Source organism: Dermacentor albipictus, chromosome 1 (genome assembly GCF_038994185.2).
Source record: "Dermacentor albipictus isolate Rhodes 1998 colony chromosome 1, USDA_Dalb.pri_finalv2, whole genome shotgun sequence".
NCBI lineage: Eukaryota > Metazoa > Arthropoda > Arachnida > Ixodida > Ixodidae > Dermacentor > Dermacentor albipictus.
In genome coordinates this window covers 344,881,055-344,905,212 of record NC_091821.1, presented here as the reverse complement: position 1 = coordinate 344,905,212, position 24,158 = coordinate 344,881,055, and the positions used below count along the sequence as shown (strand labels likewise).

The 24,158-nt window shown below is 45.5% G+C and overlaps 1 protein-coding gene and 1 long non-coding RNA gene across 3 annotated transcripts in view; one reads left to right on the top strand and one right to left on the bottom strand.

The window, feature by feature from the left end:
• Positions 1-539: 539 nt before the first annotated feature.
• LOC135913064 (uncharacterized) lies at positions 540-12,127 on the top strand. The gene is made up of 4 exons (XR_010567887.1): positions 540-649; positions 3,092-3,125; positions 6,296-6,420; positions 11,702-12,127. It is a non-coding gene; the product is annotated as an uncharacterized lncRNA (long non-coding RNA).
• Positions 12,110-24,158, bottom strand: part of Shc (SHC-adaptor protein) — an 82,811-nt gene continuing 70,762 nt past the window's right edge. For both annotated transcript variants that reach the window (XM_065445090.1, XM_065445007.1), the window contains exons 6-12: positions 23,787-23,960; positions 22,684-22,865; positions 21,741-21,870; positions 21,374-21,521; positions 18,473-18,538; positions 16,575-16,810; positions 12,110-13,568 (exon numbers count right to left, since the gene is read on the bottom strand). In XM_065445090.1, coding sequence (XP_065301162.1) covers positions 13,440-13,568; positions 16,575-16,810; positions 18,473-18,538; positions 21,374-21,521; positions 21,741-21,870; positions 22,684-22,865; positions 23,787-23,960 — 1,065 coding nt within the window. In that variant the 3' untranslated portion in view covers positions 12,110-13,439. The remainder of the gene's footprint in view (positions 13,569-16,574; positions 16,811-18,472; positions 18,539-21,373; positions 21,522-21,740; positions 21,871-22,683; positions 22,866-23,786; positions 23,961-24,158) is intronic.

The following is a 24,158-nucleotide window of genomic DNA, read 5'->3' as shown; positions in this document are numbered from 1 at the left end:
GCGGCACCAGTGGGAAGAAATGCAGAGCGGCCATATTGAAGCGCTTTTTTTTTTTTCGTGAGCCAGCTTCGCTTTCGCAGATTCTTCGAACACTTCGAACGTGAAATATCTGTTCGCTTAGCTCTTATCAGGAGCACGTTTGATGAAAATTTCTTCGCTCAGCTAGATAATTTCGAGGACAGGCTAAAGAGTATACGGTGTACTAGAATTCTAGTACACTGTATTCTAACTATACACTAATTTGCTTTAGCCAAATAAGATGAATAACTGCATGGAAAGCTAGTTAACTCAATTTTGTTAATTAAGCACAATACTCCGCAAATTACTCCTGATATATAGAGGCTGCTGATATCCGAATAGTCCAATGGTAGCAATAATGTCACCGTAATATATAATATATATTGGGCTAATTTATTTAAATGGTGTGGTTAAAAAAAACAGAGCCAGTGCATAATTTAGAATACAATGAAGTAAATATAGTTAGCATTCTTTTAGATAGCCGTTGGTCATAAGCACGCTCATCGTGAACTAAAAGGAAGAAGAGGTGCGACATTAACCCGCGAAGAAGCTGAAGATGATCGCTGTTCGCGCGCCAGCGCTTCGACCAAGCCCGTATAAGCAGGATCACCAGGCTTGCAGAATATTATGCGTAAGTAGTTTTTCATATTTTGCGTAAATATTCATTGCTTATTTATTACAACTGCCATTTGCGCGCTGAAGTAGGTGAAGGACGTGTCACAACCTACCAGCAGCAGACGGACTCAAATGGCTCCATCGACAGCGCATAACGCCAATAGCTTTGTTGTCTATAATGCGCCTTTCTACGTGTCCGATCGTCATGACTACGCTGCCACAGACGATCCCACATAGCTTCGTCGAGCATTTCCGAACAGCCTGAACACAGAGGCGCTATAGCACAACATTCAAGAATCGTAAGCGCCGGTAATGTTGTTCTGGACATGACGTTCTGTTCCCGTGTTACACTAAGCAACGCCGCGTGTAACCACGTGGCTTGCGCGACTTGACTGTGGGGGTCAACAGGTAGAGTGGGCACCACTATCAATCGACAAAGTTACGAAGACGCGGCTGCGCACGGCCTAACTACCCCAGTTATTGAATTCTCGAGCTTACCAAAAGATGGAAGGGGCCAGCTAGCGCTATAGTGAACTTGCATGAAACTTGCAAGTGTTGGCGGTGGAGGGGGGGGGGGGGGGAGTATTCTGTGAAAGTTCACCTCGTGGACATGTCCATTTCATCTGCTGCTGAAGTGCTCATTGGCTGGGCTGGCGTACGCGTTAGCAGAAGGCAGGCACTCCAGCCAATCAGCATTTCAGCAGCAGACGAAATGGACATGTCCACTAGATGGACTGTTACAGAACGGGCCGCTGCAGTCACCTTGCTTGGCAGTTCTGTTTCTACGGCGTTCATTTCCTGATATTGGGCTTGCCGCCCTGTCTAGCGGAGCGCGCCGATGTGCAAGCAGTGTTGGCTATACGGTGGACAGTTCAGGCCGATAAGTGCGCAACGTTACAGTGTGGCACTCAATGCAGACACCACGTGCGAACTCGGCCACTGCATGGCCGCACCGAGCGTCGGCCCGTGATTCACGTTACTTGTAACAGTTTAGTGCAGCACCTTCGTTTCATGAATCCCAACTTAATTAGTGCGTTTAAAGGGGTGCAGAGAAACAGCACACGCCTTGTTAATATCCGTTTTCCGTGCGCGTGAGCAACAGTAATGAGTCGAATAGGCGAGGACAGTCACATGCGCGCGCCGATGAGATGTCGTGCAATCATGGATGCGATAAGCTGAAGCAATCGTACGGCCTCGCTATAGATCCAAGCTATAGATCACCGTGCATCATGCCGCATGCATGCATCGCTTCTTGGTTCGCTCACCTCGTTTTCGTGCGGTTCGCTCTTATGCAATACGAAACGCCGTAAAGCTTGACAAAGAATAAGCAGGTGATATTCTTGATTCGTCGTGCAGGCGCAAGCGTGCCATTATGTTCACCTCATCCCGTTGCGCGGAACGAAGGCTCGGATCTGTAGTCAACTGTCTATACTCTTAAAACGTTTGCACCCTTCGGGCTGTATATTTGTCCCACAGCGGTGGTCGTTATCTGCCTTGCTTCCGTTTCCTTTCTTGAAATCTCGGCGCTCGCTACTTTCCTGTCGAGAATGCCGCGTCACTCTGATAACGCGCAAGCCGTTCGCGACTTGGACGTACCGGGTTCGCAGCATTAAAGAAAGGAAGTGCGGGCAAGACAGATGACGATTATCGTTGTGGGACAATATAAGCTCCAAAGGGTGTACATTTTTTTTTAAGTGTGCAGCGAGAGTCGCAAAGTATTACTGCGCCGAAACGGCCCAAATACGAGAAAACATGCTGAAATTCCTGACGTCACCATGACGTTTCGGCGTGAACGAGAGAGGTAGCTCCGAGGGAGGTTTGGCCCTCATTTTCTCCCACTCATAGCCAACCTTTTCCCGCCAGGAGAAATTAAAAGAGAGTTTTCAAATAATACTTTTACCACTTTGCATTAATGTAATATTGCTGTTCATAGTGTCCGTTTAAACCACACACGCAATTCGTCTGCACGTCTGTTAGTCTTCTGCACAGTCATCGCCTTCCTGCTATATATATTTATGCGCGTGTGTGTGTGTTTATCTGTTTGTTCTTATGCATCACAATCCTCCTCTGCATGCCATGTGCCACATTTCCTGCCTTTGCTGGAATCGCTTACTCGCGCGCAATGCGTTGCATGCCATCGAAATCTGTGAGCTTCAGTACAACCGGAAAAGCAATAAGCGAAAGTTCAAATGATACTTTCACCGGTCCGAGCGTGCCTCTCATGGTCGGAGTGTGCGTACCCACGCACTGTGCGTGACAGGAGGCTGTTATTAAAAGCAAACGCAGAGAACAATGCATTGAAACGCGCGCGAAAGAGCTGCGTGCGCCGTTGTCGCCCGTGAGCTGTTGCGACGCGAACACTTCGCTTGAAACTTTCCGCAGGCGCGAACATTGCCGTCTCATCCTCACGAGCCCGATGTTTCTCTCTCTCTCTCTCCTTCTCTCTCTCTCTCTACAGATTCCGTGCAGCCGCCACCACATGTGCTTACTCGGTAGGTGCGCGGGCACGCTCGCTCGCATACACATGCGATGTTGCGCGATACTTCGGAGAACGCGGGGTTATCGCATCATGGCGTTCACATAGAATAAAGAACCAACGTGTTCATGGCGCCAGCCACCGCCGACAAAAAACGACAAAAAACGGAGACGTACAAAAGCAAAGTTCGCAATAGGGGATCAGAAAATTTGGTTGCGGGAGTTCATAGCGTTCTTTTTTTCTTCTTGTTTAACCTAGGTAGGACATTAGGCAGCATAATAGCGAGAGCTTGGTGGCGCAACCGACCGCCCCATTTCGAAGGGGACGCTCATAACATCCATCCATGCGTCCACCGCGTGCGCCGCGCCGCCTAGACGCAAGCGAATTTTATGCAAAGCTAGGAGTGCTAGGAAAATGGCTAGGAGTTTCAGGCTGGCAAGAAACTGCGAGCTCGCTGCGATTTGCAAAAGGAAGCGCCGCCACCAGCGGCGAGACGCGGTGCATTCTGGGTGACGATGCCGGCGCGGAATGCGTAACTCAACAGAAACATCTTAATATCTCATTTTTATTTTTTTGCTGAGCTTTTTCACTTAGACTAAGCATTTCATATCAATATGGACTCGGACCTTGCCGTTGGGCGAAAAAAAGAAAAGGAAAGCTATTGTGGAGCTCTTGCAGTGAATAGGATATAGAAATTATGCAAACGCACTACAGACGCCAAAAGATAATCGACCGAAAAAGCAAGCTGAATATTTTTCTATCCACCTCATGACTAGTAACTTCATCAGCTTAAGTGGACAGCCGGCCCAGAACTAGCGCACATATAGCCCTACCCACCCAGCATACGAAAGAATCCAATGAACGAGGTTTAGTTTGTGCTAGGGTTGAGAATATTCGAAACTTATGTAGGTGCGCAGGCACCCTTGCTCCCATACACACGTGATGTTGCGCAATACTTCGGAGAACGCGCGATTATTGGGTCAGGAAAGTCCAAGACCGGGCGTTTCGGCGAACCGGACCGGACATATACCGAGCGTTTCGGCGAACACCTTCAAAACATTTGAAAGGTTGCCTGTGGCAGATACCACAATTCTAGTTCATGAGCTGGTCTACTCGGAGAGGCGGACACTATTTGCAGAAAAAAATGAAATGCTTAATTGACTAATTAACGAAAATTCACTAATTAACTTCTTAACCAATTACCTTATGGCCGATATATTGCAATTTACAAATTCTAGCCGTGGAGTTCACAAGGCGGATCCTGTTGGAACGAATTCTCAGAATGACACCAGTTTCGAAATATTCCCGAACTTTGCGGAGTAGTGCACTGGCGTTCCAGTTAATTTCTTAACAAAACGACGTTTCATGTATTCAAACACAAAAGTAAATGGAACGTCAGTGCATTTCGCCGCAAAGTTCATCACCGTACTATCTATCTATCTATCTATCTATCTATCTATCTATCTATCTATCTATCTATCTATCTATCTATCTATCTATCTATCTATCTATCTATCTATCTATCTATCTATCTATCTATCTATCTATCTATCTATCTATCTATCTATCTATCTGACGGCAGTTGCCCTGTTAGACGTTGTGTCATGTGAAGGCGGATAAAAGGAAGGTAATCACCTTTCAAGAAAAACTAGAGTGAGTGAGTAGCGGTTACAAGAACTAAGGCCCTAGTCCAGGCCTCCTCGATATGCTCAGGCCTCCTGCCAAAATCGGGACAGCGGCAGCCACAGGACACGCCGTGAAGCGACTAGCGGTCTCTGATTGGCGAAGGAGCTCGTGACGTCAACATTGCTATGGGCAAAAATTAAGGCGCCCGATTCGAACGCCGTGATGAACGCCCTGCGCAGGCTAGAGCACGAGTCAGTCGTATTAGTAAGCTTTCTGCCGCGAACACAGCTTGTCGCTGCTGTACCCACGTTCCAATCGGTGATTCTTGCACATGCATGCTATAAAAGTTGAGCAACCGCGGAGCAATGCGGCATTATGTACGCAAAAGCAGATCACCAGGCAAATGCCCGCTTCGGAAACGTCGATACCCGCCGTTTCGTCGACCATCAAGTAAGTCGCACTTGTTCTGCTAAGCAAAAGCGTAGCCGCACATGTGAACGCGAAGGCGTAGCCGTCTCCTCTGCAGTGGCGTATAGCAATGAATGCATAACGTGCACGTGAGTTTCCGCTGAGCTAGGATTGAAAATGTTTAAGGGACACTAAAGAGAAATTGGCTTAGACTGATAAAATGTTTTTTGAAAACTCTATTTTGGCCAATTTCGTGATAATAGGCTAATCATCGTAAGAGAAAATACAAGTTAAAAGCGTTTTTTTTTTATTTCGTGCCCAAAACTCAGCGCTGGCACGCCAGTGTGACTTCACGGAATTCAAAAGTATTTTCTCGTATTTGGGCCGTTGTGGAGCATGCCAAAGTTTTCCGAACTCCCAAAGTTGTGTCTTTGGCTCCTTTAGAATACGATGCAGTCCATATTTACAGATCACAATTGAACTAGGCCCGAACAGACGCCGTTAAAATCCAGACGACACTGCTGGCTAGTGCGGGAACTTCACGGCGGTGTCGCCACACGACTTTTGTTGTTATTTTTTTTTTGCGTCTTATCAAACGCGTTCTCTCCGTGGCAAGACCGGTGTTTCGGGGGATTATAGAAAGGTAGTTTACTAATACGGCTTAACATATGTTGAACACAATGCCTTCCTTGGCGAGTTATCGCCACTTTTCCGGATCGGGTATGCCTGTTTATAGACTTTTTTTTTTAGCCGATCCCTAAGTTAGTGCAGTCAATATATAAGTGCCACGTACCGGGTATGTGCAAATGGGGCCACTGATAGGCCGCCTTACCACTGGGTACGTGATGACAATGATAATTGCCATGACATTGATGATGATATCTGGTACAAATTTGGAAGGCGATTCAACTACTATAGTTGACGTCGCTCAAACGTTGTAACTGCCCGCGGTTTTAACAATAAACCCTACGGTTCATACACATTCTCTCCACCCCACCCCCCCAACCTCCCCAGCAAGACAGTCTTTCATCTACTTCAGCTAGATGTTGATTCGCCTTCCAGCTTGCTTTTCTCTGTAGTGTCCGTTTGACACGAAGAGCAACTTCTGTGCACGAAATCGTTAACGCGGCCCTCGTGTTCCATCCTTGACAGCGAGAAGGAAGAACCACCCGAGCCCGTGATTCCAGACGGCGCCGTCTACCTCATCGGGGGCTTTGTCCTATGCCTGGTCGTCGGAAGCCTGCTCTTCATGGCTTACGTCATGATCTCGGAGAGCGGTCAGTGACACTCGACGCGAACTTATCAAGGCACACGCTTCGCGATCGTGACGTCAAATGTGGTGTGTCACCAGCATGCAACTTCCTTGTGCGGCGCGTGCGAAGTCGAGATGAGCAAACCTTGCAAGGAGTTGAGGTCACGGCCGGGCGACAGCGCCACAGGAAGCAGACGGCGGACGTTACCGAGGGCTGCGTCCTGCCGAGATAACCGTTGTTTCTTTTTGCTTGAGCTAGCGCGGCTATACGCGAATGCTTTGGACTTTGGTCGCAAAAAAGAAAAAAAAGGAAAAGTATATTTAATTGTTAATCCTAATGGTAAAATTCCGTGGCTTCTTCTCACTTTCAAATTGGTGATGCCCGGTATCCTTTCAAAAGTTGTGCGTCTCTTCCTTCCCCAGCCAGCAACCAACAAATATTAAGTTCCTGTTAGTCTGAAGCTTCTTCCGTATTACCAGTTATCACGCAGTTGTTTAAACCGCTCCGGTGCGTTCGATAAACTGTATACTGTCGTCTGCCTTTAACTTATATTACCACCTTAAAATTGCTTTCGACAGTATGTTTATGGTTTCAACACCCTTCGGACTCCTCCACTTCAGCATTGCCTGGCTTCACTTGCCACCCATTCGATATGTACACCCTTGCAATTTTTTAACAATAACGCGCGAGCGCCGACCACACGACGTGTCAGTGGCCTTGCAGCGGTGAGGGGCACTCCTGAAGCGAACAGTGCAGCAGTACACATTCGAACTAGAGTTCGCCTTGCACGACCGCACGTAAAGTTGCCAATCCCGCCGTCCCTGGCCACTACATACACGGCCGCGGACACGCCTTACGGTCGACGCTCGCGTGCTATTGTTAAAAAATTGCAAGGGTGTACGTCTCATCTGCCGAACATTAACCCCTAGAACCGTGTTTAATAGGCCGATATAGTCGATGACACCAGGGCGTTGACACCGCACGCTGCGTGTCACTCGGCGTTGGACCCATTTAGCGCGTGTAGGTTCCCAACGTGTTTACGACTCTGCAGGCATGCCATCGGCCTCGGGAATTGCAGATGGCTCAGGATCGGTATCGGTTGATATGCCTATTCTTTATTAATTTTTAGAAACGCTCCCATACCGTTGCCATTGAAAACGTTTTGGGTTATTCGGCTTAGTCTATTCACTTATAACGTGCTTGCTATCGCACGGGAAACGAAAACAGCAATATTTTTGGAGCGGACTTCTCTTGACGAGATCTATATTGCTGTGCAGCAGCTAGCTTTAAGCTACGTAGGCGCACACGCACGTTCAACCACGCCGGCGTTCGTAGACATACATGCTGTTTGTTGCCTGGACAAAGCGATTGTTTGATTGACGGGGCGTCAGTACATGCGGCTTTTGACCACGTGGCTTGAAGGGTTCATCGGAATGCGGCCGGAAGTAATGCTTGATCGAAATAGCTTGTGAAACGGGGCGGTGGGCATGTGCACTGGCGGATTCAGAGGGGGACCTCGAATCTAATGATTATTTGGTATCCGAATCCGAAAGTGATTTATTCGAACATCATTGGCAAACTTATCAGGTTACAGGCGCCCGTTATACTCTACACAGTTTACACCCTTTAGGCCGTATCTTTGTCCCACAATAATAATAATAATCTGTCCTGCGGGACTTTCTTTAACGCTGCGCGCTCGGTACTTCCATAGGAGTTTGTCACAAATGGCATACGCGTTATCAGTGCGACATACAATTTTTGACAGGAAAGCAGCGAGCGCATAGTTTTCAAGAAAGGAAACGCAAGCCAGACAGCTGACGGTATTGTTTGGGAACAAGATACACCCCGAAGGGCTGCAACCCTTTAGGGCAGCTTAAGGGGACCCTAATTTATTAAAAGTTAGTTTAGACGGGAATTCCTTTAAACTCAACTTTCATTCATTTTGGCGGAAAACGCTTTTTGTTTTCATTTCGCACCGAAACATATCTGCGCCGTAACGAACGTCAGTGTGACGTCAGAGATTTCAAAGTATTTTTCGTATTTGGGCCACTTTGGCGCAGTGGAGTTTCTTGCAACTTGCTGTGTTCAGTCTGATTCCTTTAAAAGGCAATACTTTTTCTACCGGTAAATCATTAAAGCCGACGCCGCTGAAATACATGACATCACGGCGCCCTGCATGGCGTGGGCACTTAGGGTACAGTATACTACACTACTTCAGGACTCATGTGCTGAAACTACTTAAGGGAACTAAGTCACCGCGATTGTCAGCTACTTACAGAGATCATGGGAATGATGATTAGTACACGGATTTGTCTGGTCTTACTTCTTGTGGCCCCAGGCGTTCTCACCGCTTTATTTACTGCGGTTTACCTGCCTTTATTGACCTAAATTTATAAGCAATCGCATTTTTTTCTAAACGCAGAAGAACAATACGCTGCGCACGTGCATGCCGATTGTGAACTGTTTCGATTCGTAACACAATATTTTGTTGAAACTTATCAATTTGCAAGTTGCAAAGCCGACCGACGCCAAAAAGAAGTTTAGGCAAATCAATGTACTAGCCATCATTTCCACGCTTACCGAACAGACGTGCTTGCCACGCGCCTATACGCTGGCGCCAGAGTTCCGTCTAGCAAGTTTTGTAAGAGATTCTAGGTTTAGGGTGGCGTCGCCAAGCCTCTGCGTCTTTTCCTGCTTACCAAGCCTCTTCTTCTATGCTACTGCAGAAAACAGGTTTACTTATTGTACATCTTTTGTATCGCTTCGATGTATGCGGAATATTCGAGAGAGTGCCGAGTGCTTGGGTTGGCGAGATACTGGCCTCCTCACGAATAAAGCCCCTCCATCCACGCACCACCGCCGCTTGTCGGCGGAAACGTGTATGGAGGGGCTTTACTCACGAACACCTACACTCCCTTATCAAGGGTAACTCCAGCAATGCGAAGCTACTCGTATTACGGTTTGCAAAGTTCTCAATGCTGATGTGCATCCTGAATGTTGTTGCCTTTGACAGAGGTCAGATTGGCGATAAAAATTTGTCACACGACAAGCATGCTCAAGAGCATGTGAAGCTTGACTTCGTTGCACAAGGTCATAGAAAAAATTTACCGACGATTACGATACTCCCTAATGCGAAATTTGAGCGCAGCTCTATTTCCCTTTCGCGACGTAGTGAAGCATTCGAGAGAGACATGTAGCAGAGTCGGCGATCGTCGAAAACTTGGATCTGTGGGTGAAGCGCGTCGGCTTTTATACATGACTCGTCGAAGGTTCGAGTGTAATCGCTGGTGCCCGCGTGGCTTCCAGAAAGTACTACAGAATTCGCGTGGCGCATATAATCGGATCACAAAAACCTTCGGTGCCAACAGCCAACAGATCGAACTATCGATAGCATTCGAGAAACGTCTCGTACATGCAGGCGCGTCGTGCGATAACGTTTAACATTTGTTAGCCGGTGAAAAGTACTGACAGAAGAATGATGGTCATCGGCGAACAGACGACCGCACGCTACTCTGGCGCCATCTCGTAGCGGTCGTAGCCGCAGACACTACGTTACTCACGACTTCGTCATACCCTCCTCCCCCGCTTTCCTCCTCGCTCTGGCCGCTTTTTACAGCGAAGCTGCATACCTCTACTTCCCAACGTACTTGTCGTGTCCGTCGGCAAAAATGAAAGCCGATCCCGGGGGTAGTGTGCTATCAGGTCGACCTGCGGCGGAGGTGAAGCAGGTCTCAAGCACCCCACCCCAAGTTTTAATAAATAATAATAAACGAAATCAATCAATCAAGATGCATTGTTTCAAGTCCATGGATAAACTGGAATCATTTGTGAAGAGCACATGAACTCTCGAGCAGGAGACATTGCCATATAGGCAAAGGAGAAAATGTATATACGACCATACACCCTTGGCTTGCAAGAGGACAATGCCGCCGACTTAGGGGATGTCTGTGCTGTACAAACGAAAGACGAAATTGTGATATCCACTCTGAATATATCTCCAGGATCACCTAAGTGTGATATCGAGAAGTTCATGACCGCGCACTTTGCATGTGTCAGCCGTGATGACACTACCCCTGTGATCATTGTTGAAGACTCCAATGTGGACATTTCAAAACCAGACAAGAAATGGTTCACTCAGTTTGTGCTAGAAGAGTTTGGCTTAAAGTGCAGCGCCAATCCAAGTCGCGCTCATCTACTCAACAACCGTTGTGTACAGATTTCCAAGATTCTGTCTAAGGTTGTAACCGGATCAATCAGGGTATATCACAGTAATCACAAGGCTATTGTCACTACCATTGCCAAATGATGAAACTAAATACATGTACCCTTGTCTAACCCTGTGTGATGTGCTACAGCTTCGCTGGTCATCCACCTTCATGGAGTAGAATGGTTCAATTTTTTTCATCCCCGCTGTGCTCTGCTCTTCTATCCACTGTGCTCGTTCGCTCACTTATGCTGGGAGCGCTGACACTTAACGCAGTAACGGGCACCTAAGAGATCCCCTCTAAAAGTAAAACACCTGAAAGCTTTCTTCTTGTAGGAACATTCTAGAATAATTTGAAGGCATTTACTGTCTCGGGGTAAAGCTCACGCATGTCCTGAAAAAAGAAATTTGATGAGCATTTAGTTAAAATATTTTTTTCATTCTTACTGTTTTCTGTGGTATGTCTTCCGGCATTAAAAGTGCCATGCCTCATATACTTGTAAGATAGTTTGTATTGCCACAGCTGCAGTTTACTTGCAGTGTTCAGTCTCGCACAAGACTCGGCCAGAGCTTCGTTTTCTAATGTGCTGACAAATTTTTGCAAGACTACACATGCCAGAACACAGCTTTCTCTTGTGTAAATGTCTCATTCCAATTTTGAGGTCAGAAGTGGCACACTGCAAAAGCATGACAAGGCCTCACTTGCATGTTTAATTAATGAGTGAGCAGTCACATTAAAGCCACATTTCTGGCCAGTTCTGCAGTTCTTTCTGCATTTTAAATTTGTATACTGCTCTTCTTGCGGCGTCATTATACGTGCCGGTAACTTATAGCCCTTGAATTTACTTTATTTTTTCAATTCATGCTTACTGCTTACGTAGGCATGATTGCTCTATTAAACTTTGCCATGTTTACAAGCACATTTGCTCTATTTGCAAAAAGTACTTGATTCTGCTTGTCTCTTAGGTACTTGAAAGTAATCAGCAACTGTACCCTAAACAAGGTGAACAGTAGTTGTTTGACTGGAAAGCCTCATGCAAGCATAATCAAGACTTTGCTCCATTTGGCCATGCATTGAAAGGGCCTTTCTTCTCTTTACAGCGGCAGTTGGGGGAGCACAGAAGTGACAAGTACACACTTCTCATCTTCACAAACATTTGAAGAAGGCAAGGTCAACCGAGCAAGTTCACTTTCCGAGTAGCGCTTCATGGTTGCATCTTTCTACCTACTCCATCAAGCATCAACCGTCATGATTTACTTGACTATACCATGCTGTGCGCTGTAGCTGCGTGTTGTACTGCTCTTTTCATGTCTTTGAACAGCATTTCCTGCTGCCCCAAAGGACTTGCATGTCACTTAGTGCATATTGTGACTGGACAAAGCATCTCGAGACATTCATCCACAAAGATGCTAGAGCAAGAACTCAGCATTTTCGCTTGTTCTTTGCTGACAAGGACATTGTTTATTTGGGCATTCAGGTACTTTGTACAAAAATAAAGATACGAGATATAAAGGGTGTAAGAGACAGCTTTGGCTCTACTGTTTATTCAAAAAAACGTGTTTGAAAGCGCAGCGTAGCTGATTGCTTGCAGAACACCATAAATTACTTTCTTTACAAGTATGTACACATTATAAACTACTCTGAAACTCACAACATAGACAAGCAAGGGAAATTAGCGCATATAAATTAGAAGCTTGCTTGGGAGATGCAGGGAAGCGAGAAAAATGTGCAGGGATGGTGAGGAGCTCTGCGAGGATTTACTAAAAGGAGCAAGGTAAAAAGAAAAATAAGTTTAGAGAATCCTAAAAAAGAAAGAAGAGACATTTTGTTCCACTTTGATGGCCCTAAGCCAGACGCGGGTGACTAGAGCTGGACAATGCACCACTCACAAAACTGCTGCTGTCTTTTCCTAGAGCGCATGGACCCTCCATCCCATCCTTGCACATGCGCCACATACACACAAAACAAACTGCTTGCGTGCACTATGATGCCCAGCCAAAAATCTTCGGGGTCTTGAGCGGTCACTGTAGGTGCTGCTTTGTTCGATTCAATTCTCCAGGGCATACTTTGTAGAAGAATTGAAACAACTAAAAATAACTGCTATTTTAACAATGCCACATCTGTGCCAGCGTAGCGTACTCACTTAGTGCGACGCAGGCAATACTTGTATAAACATTGTCGTACTGGGCCCCTCAGTGTCCCGCTGGAGGTCTAACAGAACACTTGCGTGCCTCTCTATGTTTCTCTTCCTCTCCACGAAACTGCGGCAAATGGTGGTGGCTGTTGCCACCAACGTAGAATACTGGGCTGACAGTTCTCGGGAGAGGAAATGTAGCAGCCTAGGCACTCTTGAGGAAATGCGTTGCCCCCACTTGAAACAAGGGCAACGCAGTAAAAAAGGCTGGCTCTGCCATTTTAAAACAGGTAGCAAGGTGCCCAGCTTCATGCTGCGACTGTGTGAAAGTGCTGCTAATTGCAGCAGACTATTCTTTGAGTGCTGTTCCCACACTGATTGTCGCATGACAAGTCCCAGTGACAGCAGCTGGCGTTGTACCACAGTTCCTACTCCATGACTCGTTAAAACAACGGTCGTTGCAGATCCACCAATGCTAGATGGCCGCACTCATCAGAATGTTGCGCACTGTCAAAGTCTTGTCTCTGAGGAAGTTGCACCTCCAGTGGCTGGGAAAAAAAAACAACTAAACGTCCCGTGAAAAGCAGCAACACAAGTCCTCCGAGAAGTCCACAAAGGCACTGAGTGTGTTGATTTGCTTCTGCAGCGTTTCTTGTTCGCCTTGCGTCCCGTTTTCTTTTCTTTGGATATCGAAGTGAAGTCGATCAGCGAGGCCTTGGCACAGGAGTCTTCAGGATAAGTGCGCTCTCCGCCGAGATGATGGGAAGAGCATTGTCCCGATGAAAGTTCACGAGGTGGCTAACGCTGTCGAAAGTGCGATCCTTTGTACGAACCTGAAGAAAAAAACAAAGAAAGCCTCGTTAAATGGGCAACACACATACGTAGAGACAACAGGAAGATTCAGCAGACTGGCATTAGCCAAGTTTAGACAATTCGAATTTTCCCTTCTCTGCTTTCGATAAGCAAAGCCAGTTTTCAATGTACCAATTCGTAGAACTCAACTGTAGTTCTAGATTTTCTAACGAACAAGCAGAGAAGAAGAAAAATGCACGGAAGATGAAATGCAAGGAACAGACAAGCCAGTGCAGCATCCCACTGACATTACAATATGGCTATTCGCAGCGCATACCTCGACACTGCCTTACACTTTACCATGATGGTCATGTGGCAGTGACAAATGGTGTTATGGTGTCACCAGGAACTACATACATAAAAGGCACGGTGTACTTGTACCTTAAGGGACGTGGCTTTCAAAATCAACTTCCTTAATTCTTCATATATTTTGATGAAAATTGGCACAAATGTTTAGAATGTTCCAGTGATGCTTCCATAAGTTTCAGAGTGATACCTCGAGAACATGTTATTCATCAGACTATTTCTCCTTTGGACTTCCTGGAGGGCCTGGGTAGCTTAAAAATACACAATGGAAGGCTTGATGAGAATTGATTGCACAGCTAAATGCATTCTTAAGATCATGACATTCTTGCTTTTTTTTTTTCTTGCAACACAACATTTTTGGATTGTCATTATTCATGTTGCCTTCGCATCAAGCACACGATTTGGGTGAATGAATAGCCTCATCATAAATTTATAAAAAGTTAAGCCAAGAATGCGAAAATGTCACAACCTGCACTATATCCCAAGGAACGTTAAAAAAAGAAAAAGAACAGTCAAAATAGGCTAAATGGTAACAAAGAAATTGCCTCCAGAATCTAAACCAAAAAAAAAAAAAGCTCTGCGAAAACAGCTTTTAAGGTTTCACCTTCTCTTCAGTTCTCTAAAAGGCACCAAATTTTTACCTTTGGGTGTTTGTTATCTGGGGCTTCTTTGACATGTGGCCTCTTGTCTGGTGTGCCTTTGTTTTCCCTCACCCCCGCCCTTTTTTTTTGTATGGCATTCTTTACTGCTGCCCTACAAAGAGCATGGTGCCCGAATTTCAAACCAAGTGAGGTGCACACCCCTGTGCGGGCATGAATATAGTACCAGTGTTGTACCTGCAGATTGCCTCATTGATAGCGGTCTCCAGTGCAATCAGAGAGGCATATTTTTTTTATTTCTGGAGAATCGACAATGTTACTGAATGAAGGCTCTCAGCAGCCTTCCGAGTCATCTTCCTGTGACAATGGTTGTGGAGCTTAGGATCAGAGAGCCACTGTTAAATAGGCATCAATACAACTGCTAGGTGCTTTCCAGCTTGTACTTTTGTACAATGCTTCAGCTCTGCAGCCAGGTGTCTGTGCCAGCCCAAAGGGCCTAGTGAGCAAAGCTCGTGATGGGGTTCTGTTTATGAAGGGGTAGTATGATAGATATTGTAACAAGATATCGTAACGATATGATAATAGAGTCGGCATGCAATGCGCTTGGTCACGGATCCGAGAAGACGACGCTCTTATGTGCTTAGTTGCGCAGTCGGAGATGCCTATGCACGAAATGCTTTGTCGCGGGTCCGAGGATTGCGTGCGCGATGTGCTTGGTGCATGTCTGAGGATTATGCACGAAAAGCTTGGTCGCAAAGTCCCCGCTGCCGATGCTCGGAATGCTTAGCCACAGGTTCGAGATGTCCACAAAAGGAGGGGTCAGCTGGGCACGCTACTGACATGTCCGCGTAGAGCCTGTTTTGACACTTGTCGAGATTACGGAGACTGTGCGGAGTTCACGTGTTGCAAAGACGACAAAGAGCCGAGTAGACGATGCCACTTTGGAGCGAGCGACGAACCAATGGTGCCAAAGCCAAATGGAGCAAAAGCTTGATTATGCTCACATGCTCTTTCCAGCGAGACCAACATGGTGGCACTTGGTTAGATATTGTGACTTAAAAAGCGCTGTTTCATGATTTCCAAGAACATTTTCGCCACCTTGGCTGATACAAAATTTTTTAAAGCACTTCTATGTGGTTTTCAGTGACGATATTTTGGAATCAGATAAAAAAGAAGTTATAGAAACTGAAAATGGTGATTTTCAAAAAAATCTATTTGTTGGCCATTTTTCACAATGTGAAAGCTGCGTACCCCGTTAAAGGAGCCCTGAACCTCCCATTGGGCTTGGTGAAATAGCACGGGTAGCACACGCTGCTGTGAACATCTCGGCCATGTTTTGCTGTTGTACGCAGTGTGAGGAGCTCGCAAGCTGAGTGCGAAGTCACCTTTCTCTCAAACACTTTTTTTTAACAGAAGCCTGCTCCTCATTCTCTTCTGGAGGAGGGGGTTCCCATACGCGGCTGCTATTGGTAGCTACGGTCATCTACGTAGCATAGACACCGTGGCCGCAGCGTGTTGCCGCCACAAATCCACTATTTAAACAGACTACGGCTCGCTGAGGACAACCACGTTTCGCTTACATTTAGCGCGCAAGTAAAAAATTTTGAACTGCCTGCCACGATGACATTTAGAAGGCGATGCGTTGTGGGAACGCCCTACTCCGCTGTAGCTTTCACAGTGCAAGGCATTGATGAAGGGACGGGAGCACAGTGGAGGTCATGTTTGATTGCCAATAGCCTGTGCTGAACGCAGTGAAGTACTTTTTGCGGCAAACTATTTCTGGAATAGCCTATTTTCACTTCAAGTGCATTTCTCCACTTCGACAAAAATCTGTTAAGGGCACCTTTGTGTGGACAGCTCAACAAAACAATAAGAAAGAAGAGACATTTTCCCGAGTTTTTCAGTGCTGCCTACTTCCACCTTTCAGCAGCCGCACTTGGATGAGTCAGTCTTATTAGCACACCCTGAAAAATTCGCAACTTCTACTAGAATACCACAAACCTGCCGCGAGTGACAAAAGCGTACATACTATAACAAAAGTGGGTGCTTCTGGAGTAGTGAGGGTGGAAATATGTCACGTACCACGCCTGCTGGGTCCACGAGAAGCAAGTGTCGGCGAGCTCCATTCTGCATGCCCGTAAGCACAAACTGCCCCGGTGAGTTGTGTGACTCGCGCACCAGAAAGTCTCCGTCGTGGGCGAGACGTGATTCGCCCTCCTTACGGCTGATGGCACCATGGAACCACACCTCCCGCTCCAGAGTGGCACGGTGCCATGCCTCCTCTTGGGCCACACCACCTGGCGGCGGTGCTACGGGAGCTGCATGCACAACGTGCGACAGACGCACTTAGAATAACACTGCACATCACGACTGCGAGCAAATCAGTCCTGTGGGGTTCTGGTTAACAAAAGTACACAGTGTTTCTGCAATTTAAAGCCACATTAGAATACGGTTGCGTTGGCCGGAACTCGCTTTTCACATGACGTCATGATCAGCAACAGAACATCATAGCTGCTGAGCTACCACGGCGGGTGGCTTCAGAAATGGCCAAAAGGTCAACAAACTAGTAGGTGTGCAAGTGCTGTAATTAGAGTTAAACCTCAATATGATGAAGTGTTTAACTTTTCATCACCTCTTGTCCATAGAACATCATGTATTCAGAACCTCAATATGATGAAACTTCACTACCGCCCCACAAAGGAATGCCGGAGACAATGAGCACTGCTCGTCCGGTTACATGAAAATTTTGCTAGTGATAAAACAACACTTTGACAGAGAAGAACATATCCCAATTTTCCTCCAGGCACTACAGTTAAGCCTCGACGTAACAAAATTCAATATAACGAATTTCTCGATATAACAATAGAATTTAACTTTTTAGAATTTCTTGCCCACAGAACACCATGTATTTAGTACCTCAATATAGCGAAGTGTGTTGGTAAGATTTCAATATAACGAAATTTCACTGCCGTTGCAAAGGAATACCAAGACAATAAATCGAAATTTCACCGAGACAGTAAAGAGAAACTTCCGCGGACGCAAACTGCCAAATGGTAGAATTACAAGAGACTGCTTGCCAGCGCACCTCTCAAATCGCCCACGGTGACCGCCGAAGCGGATCACCATCACGTTTCGTATTAAGTCCAAGTGCGACAAGATCCTACTATGCGCTGTGGATGCAAGTGAATGCATGTGAGATTTAGATCAAAAGGTTCATGGTTTGACGAGCTCTCTTTCTGCACAAGCAAGGGAAAAAGGGGGAGAGTTCAGAAAAGCGAGCTTGCAGTAATGTGATTAAGTGCGCACGAGGGAGGGGGGGGGGGGGGGGGGGCACAAAGGCGCGTGGCTGTTGCTGTGCATGGCTGTCAGTGTTGCTCCGGCATACGCAGCCCCCGCGCCACATTTCAGAGGCAATCTGCTGCATATACAAAGGCTTCACATGGCCGTGCCGAGTTGGCGCAGCATCACGTGCGCTGTCATCCCACACGTTTAGTAGTGGAGATTCGCTCCCCGCTGCAGGTGCTCTTCACGATAGTGTCGCGCCACTGCAAGCGGCACTGTCAGCTGCGGGGTCAAAGTGGACGCGAAGGTGTGGCTGGGTTTGCTTTGTGCAGCCAATGTGAAGTTATCATTGACACATAACGAAACCGTATCTTTTGTCACTGACTCTTAAATTCAACGAAACGAATGTCTTTCTCATTCAAATTTGCTTTTTCCGATTGCCCGATAGTTCGGAAAACTTTGCGGGCCCTTCCGTACAAGAAGAATCCGTTGGTGACTGTACTTATTTGCACAAATGGTCAAATTTCAATATAACGAAATATCAATAAAATGAAGCAAATTGCCAGTTTTACCTACTTCATTATATCGAGGTTTAACAGTATAAGAAGGCATAACTCTGCACCCATTCAAACGCCAAAAATGCACTAACAGATAAGCTGGTGATATCGCTGCAAAAAGTTATAGCAAAATGTACTCACGCATATCAAATGGGTCCAAGATGCCGTTTTTGCTCATTCCAGTGTCCTGACCCATATTGACATATTCTGTTCAATGAGAGAAGAGGAGAAAAAAAAAATAAATAAAAAGGCTTCATGTGAGGCTACATATCACATTTGCAATGTGCTGCTCTACAAAAGACATTTCAAGACAAGGACCTGGTTTTACCATTAAATATATCAGTTCCTCAATGTGGCAGACCACAAGAAGACAAGGTAATTTTCACTCATCAACAGTTTTCTGTTAAACTTTCTTATCCCCACCAGTCTTGCATTTACTGTACTTTGCGTTTTGGTTAGCTTGTATCAGATATTGCGACTTCATAAAGGCCAATAAATTCCGAAAACATAAATAGGATGTGTGGCTTTATTGTCAGATCAAATGCAGCAACCTTAGTTCAAATAATCAACAAGGGATGCAACAGATATCAGAGAATGATAGAAATTAAAGAATTCTGTGGTTTTACGTGCCAACACCACGATTTGATTATGAGGCTCTGGGGACTCTGGATTAATTTTGACCACCAGGGGTTAGAGAATGATAAGACTTGCAAATGAAAACAGAAAGTGATAATGTGTCAATAGTTTCACACTCAGTTTAAAAGATTTGAACACCTATACTTTACACCCCCAAATTAGAGAATACAACACTATCTCAGGAGAATAGGTGGCCCCTATCCTCCACAACATGCAGCCAGACCACCACCAGGCCAGACATAAGGCATGTCCACAGGCACGTTAAAAGAGCTACGGGACACTTCCAACAACACACTATACTGATGTGGCAGCCTACCCACAGAGGAACGCCCACACAGCCTGTGTAGTCAATTCTAACCTGCAGTAAGTGGTATTGGCCTCCCTTAACAATGCTATCGCATGTAAAGCTGAAGAAATAGCTATTGCACTGACCATCATCTCCCACATGACTAGATGGCTTGCACCGACATCATCCTAGGCGCCAAGTTTGTGATCTAGCACGGTCAAGAAAAAGGCAACTCTACCTTCATGGAAATTAAAGGGACACTAAAGGGAAACAATAAATCAGTTTAGACTAATAAAGCATTGTTTGAGAAACCTGCAGGCAGTCATTTCAAGAAAATAGTTTGAATATTAGATGAGAAAATGAAGGTCCAAGTATCAGTATTTGAATTTCGCGCCGAAACGCCAGCGCCGGTACGTCAGCGTGACGTCAGGGATTCCAAAGTTTGTTTTCGCATTTGGGCCGCGTTGGCTGAATAAAGGTTCCCGAAACTTGGCATGTTTAATATTTGGTTCCTTTAGAACACAATGTAGTCAATCTGTACCGCTATATATAATTATTAGGCCCTAGAAGATGCCATCAAAATCCAAGACGTCACAGCCCCCAGGTGCGGGAACTCAAGTAGGCGTCGCCACCCGCATTTCGTTCTTGCGCTTTTTCTGGCTTACCAAACGTCTTATCGTTGTAATAGTGGTGCTTTTGGTGTTGTAGAACGGTGATTTACTGATGCAGAAGAAATCACTTTTCACTTTAGTGTCCCTTTAAGCTTCTAGCGTACAAAACCTTTAGTCGGCCACTACTAGAATACTCCGCAGCTCTACGGGATCCATACACAAAAAGAAACATTTCAATATTGGAAATAATACAGAAGAAATTAGATAGATTTGTTTATAACAAATATAGTTTACAAGCATCACCTACAGCTCTCTTAGAAAATGCTAAATTTGAAAAACCAGAAATTGGGCGATACTGTGAGAGAATTGAACTTCTTTATCTTTTTTACCACGGACAAATATATATTATGAAGGATACAATTTAAGTGGTGCAAACCGACAGCCCACTTGCTCCTATCACACTAAAAAAGTAACTGAGCTTTCCTGTAACACCAACTTGTTTCGATATTCCATTTTCCCAAGAACTATAACCAATTGGAATTCACTTCCGGAAAGCAGCTGTAATCAAATGCCCGGCAGTATCATCTCACTTACATGCTTTCGATTCTATAACACATAACTCCTTGAGCCTTGATGTCAATTTTTTGTGTGTCTCTGTATATGTATATCGTTTTTTTTTTGTAACTTTGCCGCACAGTGCTCTCACTAACTAAGCTTCTTGTTAAAATCTTCCGATTCTTAATGTTTATTGCTGTATCTCTTCATATGTGTTTACTGCATATCGGTTGTATGTATGAAAGCAATTGTAACCCACTCCTGCCTTAGGTCTGGACCTAGACTGGCAGTACTGAAATAAACAAAAATGGCAACCACAATACCGCCTTACTACCATGCCATCATGCAACGCTACCGCTTAACCCCTCTCCACACCCCCATATGCCCATCACAAGGAACGAAGCCACGGCATGGTGAAACTACAAACAAACACGTTCCCACACCCTAGCCTTTACCATGTAATACGCCCAACACCGTACTCATATAAATGTCCACACTGTGAAGATTATGCATCCCTCTATAACACTATGTGGGAATGTCCCCGCTCGTTGACCCTACCCCTTCCTTCACCCCGCACCAAACCAGTGGGAGGCCGTGCTCTCTAGCTTGGGCCTGCATCACCAGCAACAGCTGGTGTGCCGAGCCTAGCAGGCAGTCAGAGCCTCGGGAACTGAGGACCCCTCTTCATGGTGCAAGCAGGAAGACAGAAAATAGCTAGCGTTCCTCATACTTAAAAAAAAAAAAAAATTGTTCCTTTTGCCTCCTCCTTCCATGCAGAAAGAGAAAGAACCCCACAGAAACTAAAACTAGTACTTTAATTATGTATTGGATAGCGTATTGATGCCTGGAATATCTGTACGACCTTTTAGTGAGACCTCTAAGCCTGCTGATCATGAGTAAGCAATGCTTCACATAGGGGCTGTTAGGAAAAAGTTAACTCTGCACTCAACTCACCATGGCGTTGAACAATTGGTACTGGCGGGAGCTCCTCTCCACTCAAGTCAATGAGGTTCGTGTCGCGGGACACCTTGCGTGCATTCGGTTGAGGCGGAAGGTTCACTGGTGCATTTGGTAATGCTTCTCTCAAAGGATCCTTGCTGCTCTGTAATATGAGCCAAGCAAACTTAACTGAAGCAGTGCCAAGCAGCTGGTTCACATCATTCTTTTATGGTGAAATGGCTCACTGAGCAGAAAGCTGTTTGTAAAACACACACTTGGCCACAAGAGAAAATTTGAACACTATGCGAGGCATACCGTTAACTTACAAGCTAACCTAGCGATGTCAAATATGCGGCTTCTCTTAGTCAAAATGTCAGCTTACATCAGTTGTAGGCTCTGTTCGGTAGTCGGGCAGAGGTGGCACAGGTGGTGGTGGTGCCTCAGGTGGTATCTTGCCAGGAAGGTCATTGTAGTAATCAGGATCATCTTTTGACGGTGCCACAGTTTCTGGCCTGCAAGTACATAAAGAGTGCTGCATCAAAACACCTGGAACCTGGACAGGTTATGCTGATGACATAGTTTGTGTGATACGGACATAATCATGATCACGATCATGTAGTCACAACTGCACAGCGCTGGCTGCCGCTGTTTAGTATGGTGTTTTGTTCAATTTCTGAGCAATGTCTGTGTGTCCAAGCCTACCTATGTTTGACAATCTTTCAAAAACTCCAGCTGACTCCAACCTTTTGATATATTAAAATAATGAAGCTTGCATTCCATCAACTGCGGAATAATCCAGTGGAATTGGACAGCTGTAGGTGCTTCGCAGTGATCCAAAACTAACCAAAAAAAAGAAGACAATGCTGATTGTGTTTTGTGGTTTCCTTCACTAGCTATGTTCAGGCTAGCAAATACAAGTATGCCTATTATAAAACAATAGGCAATTTGTAAAAGCACCTTATGTTTCCTCCAATACAACACAATTAACTTTTTACAGGTTTGTGTGTGAGAGTGAAAATTTGCTTACTATTTAAGAGGTAAGTTAAGACATCTCACATCCCTCTCACACATGTGTTCTAGTGAGCATGCAATTCTCTTTTCTTTCTTGCATCCATCCCGTGTACTCTTATGCTGCGCTAAGTGTAAACAGCGGTTCCCAAAAATTCCGGCTAATGACTATTCACTCAGTGCCCTGTGTATTGTGCATTCGATGGTGCTTGTAAACCGTCTTGATATCAAGGAGACTCTCGAAAACATGGCAATGCAGCCTCAGTTCTTGCCTTGCAAGATAGCTCCAATTGCACAGCCTATACAATGACGCTCACCTTTTTGGTGGCAGCCCTGGTGGTGGTGCAGTGCGCATGAACTCCCTAAAGCGAAGTTCGAAGGCATGCCCAATAGTTGAGATGACATCCTGCGCCAACACACCACCCGAACACTCCAGCACAAAGCAAGCCCGTGCGTTCTGTCCATCCTTGGCCACGTATGCCACAAAGTCCAGGGTTTCCTGCATGCCACCAAAGAGGGGCGCTTCGTTTCAATATCATCTCTCTTCACTTCTCTCTTTTTTTTTCAGAGTATATATGGACATATGCGCTATTGACAAGATTTCACCCAGGCTCTCATGCACAGTCTAATAGTCTTGCAAACACCACACTTCAGCAGTCATCAGAAATTAAAACAAAGAGAAGACAATTTCTCTCCATTGGTTTAGTCACCTCAAGCTCTCAATCGAGCGACAGGTGCTACACTAAGTAAGCCATAGGATCATCACTGCCGGGATGTACTTGGGAAAAGTTCCTGTGGCTCGTGAACCATTTCATGACCACACCCACTTTTAAGATTTAATTATGTGTGAGACTTATACAGTGTGCATCATGCCAGTTCTTTGTCTTAAGCCTGTCATAAGGATATTTCCCATGCTGATGAAATGATGCACTCGTGAGATATACTGCACTCCTTTTGGGCCATTTCCATTGCATCCTCCCATCCAATGCCCAGAATAAGCAACACATCAGTTTCGAGGTCTAGTGCCATATCTTTGCCCGAGAAAAATGAAAGCGCTACCTACACATATCAAGAGCTTATATGGTAGCTGAATTAAGTGCTACAGGAAAGAAGACAGTCTAATAAATGCAAGAAGCAGAGCACATGAAATGGACGTGAGAAGACCTGGCATTTCTGCAACTTTCCTAGCTATGTGAGTGCAGGAAGCTCGCACCTTAATACCAGGTTACTAATAACTGTAATGAGTTTGTAAAAGTTATTCCCTCCCCACTCCTCAGGGGTGGAAAAAAAAGACAGCAAAAAGACAAAAAATGCTCATTTTTCATTACTCATTACCACTTTGCAACAGTCAGAGGAAGGGGTAAAGCCATGATCAACTGCTTTGGCGGAAACTAATAAACCAGTAAAAAGATGTGCTCACCGTGTCACCAGCAGAAGCAAATGAGATGTTGGGCATGCTGTGGTCGGCAATCACTTGACCACTCTCCACAACAGCTAGTGTCAGATTAGAGCTAGTGACACAGAGTGTGACGTTCGAACCAGCATAGTCCAAGTTTGGCCGATCAGCCAGCATCCGTTGCAGCCGCCGATCCACCTATAATATAAAGATGATCAATGTCAATGGAACATTACATATATATTGTGGGTAATATGGAAAAGGGTTAACCAAGAATAGCAGACACAAGCTGCTATCTTCGTCGAAGCAGACACACACACACATACATAAAAAATATGGAACAAAGTGTAACCCTAGACAAAAAGAAACGAATCTTAAACATAACAGCAAGCAAGT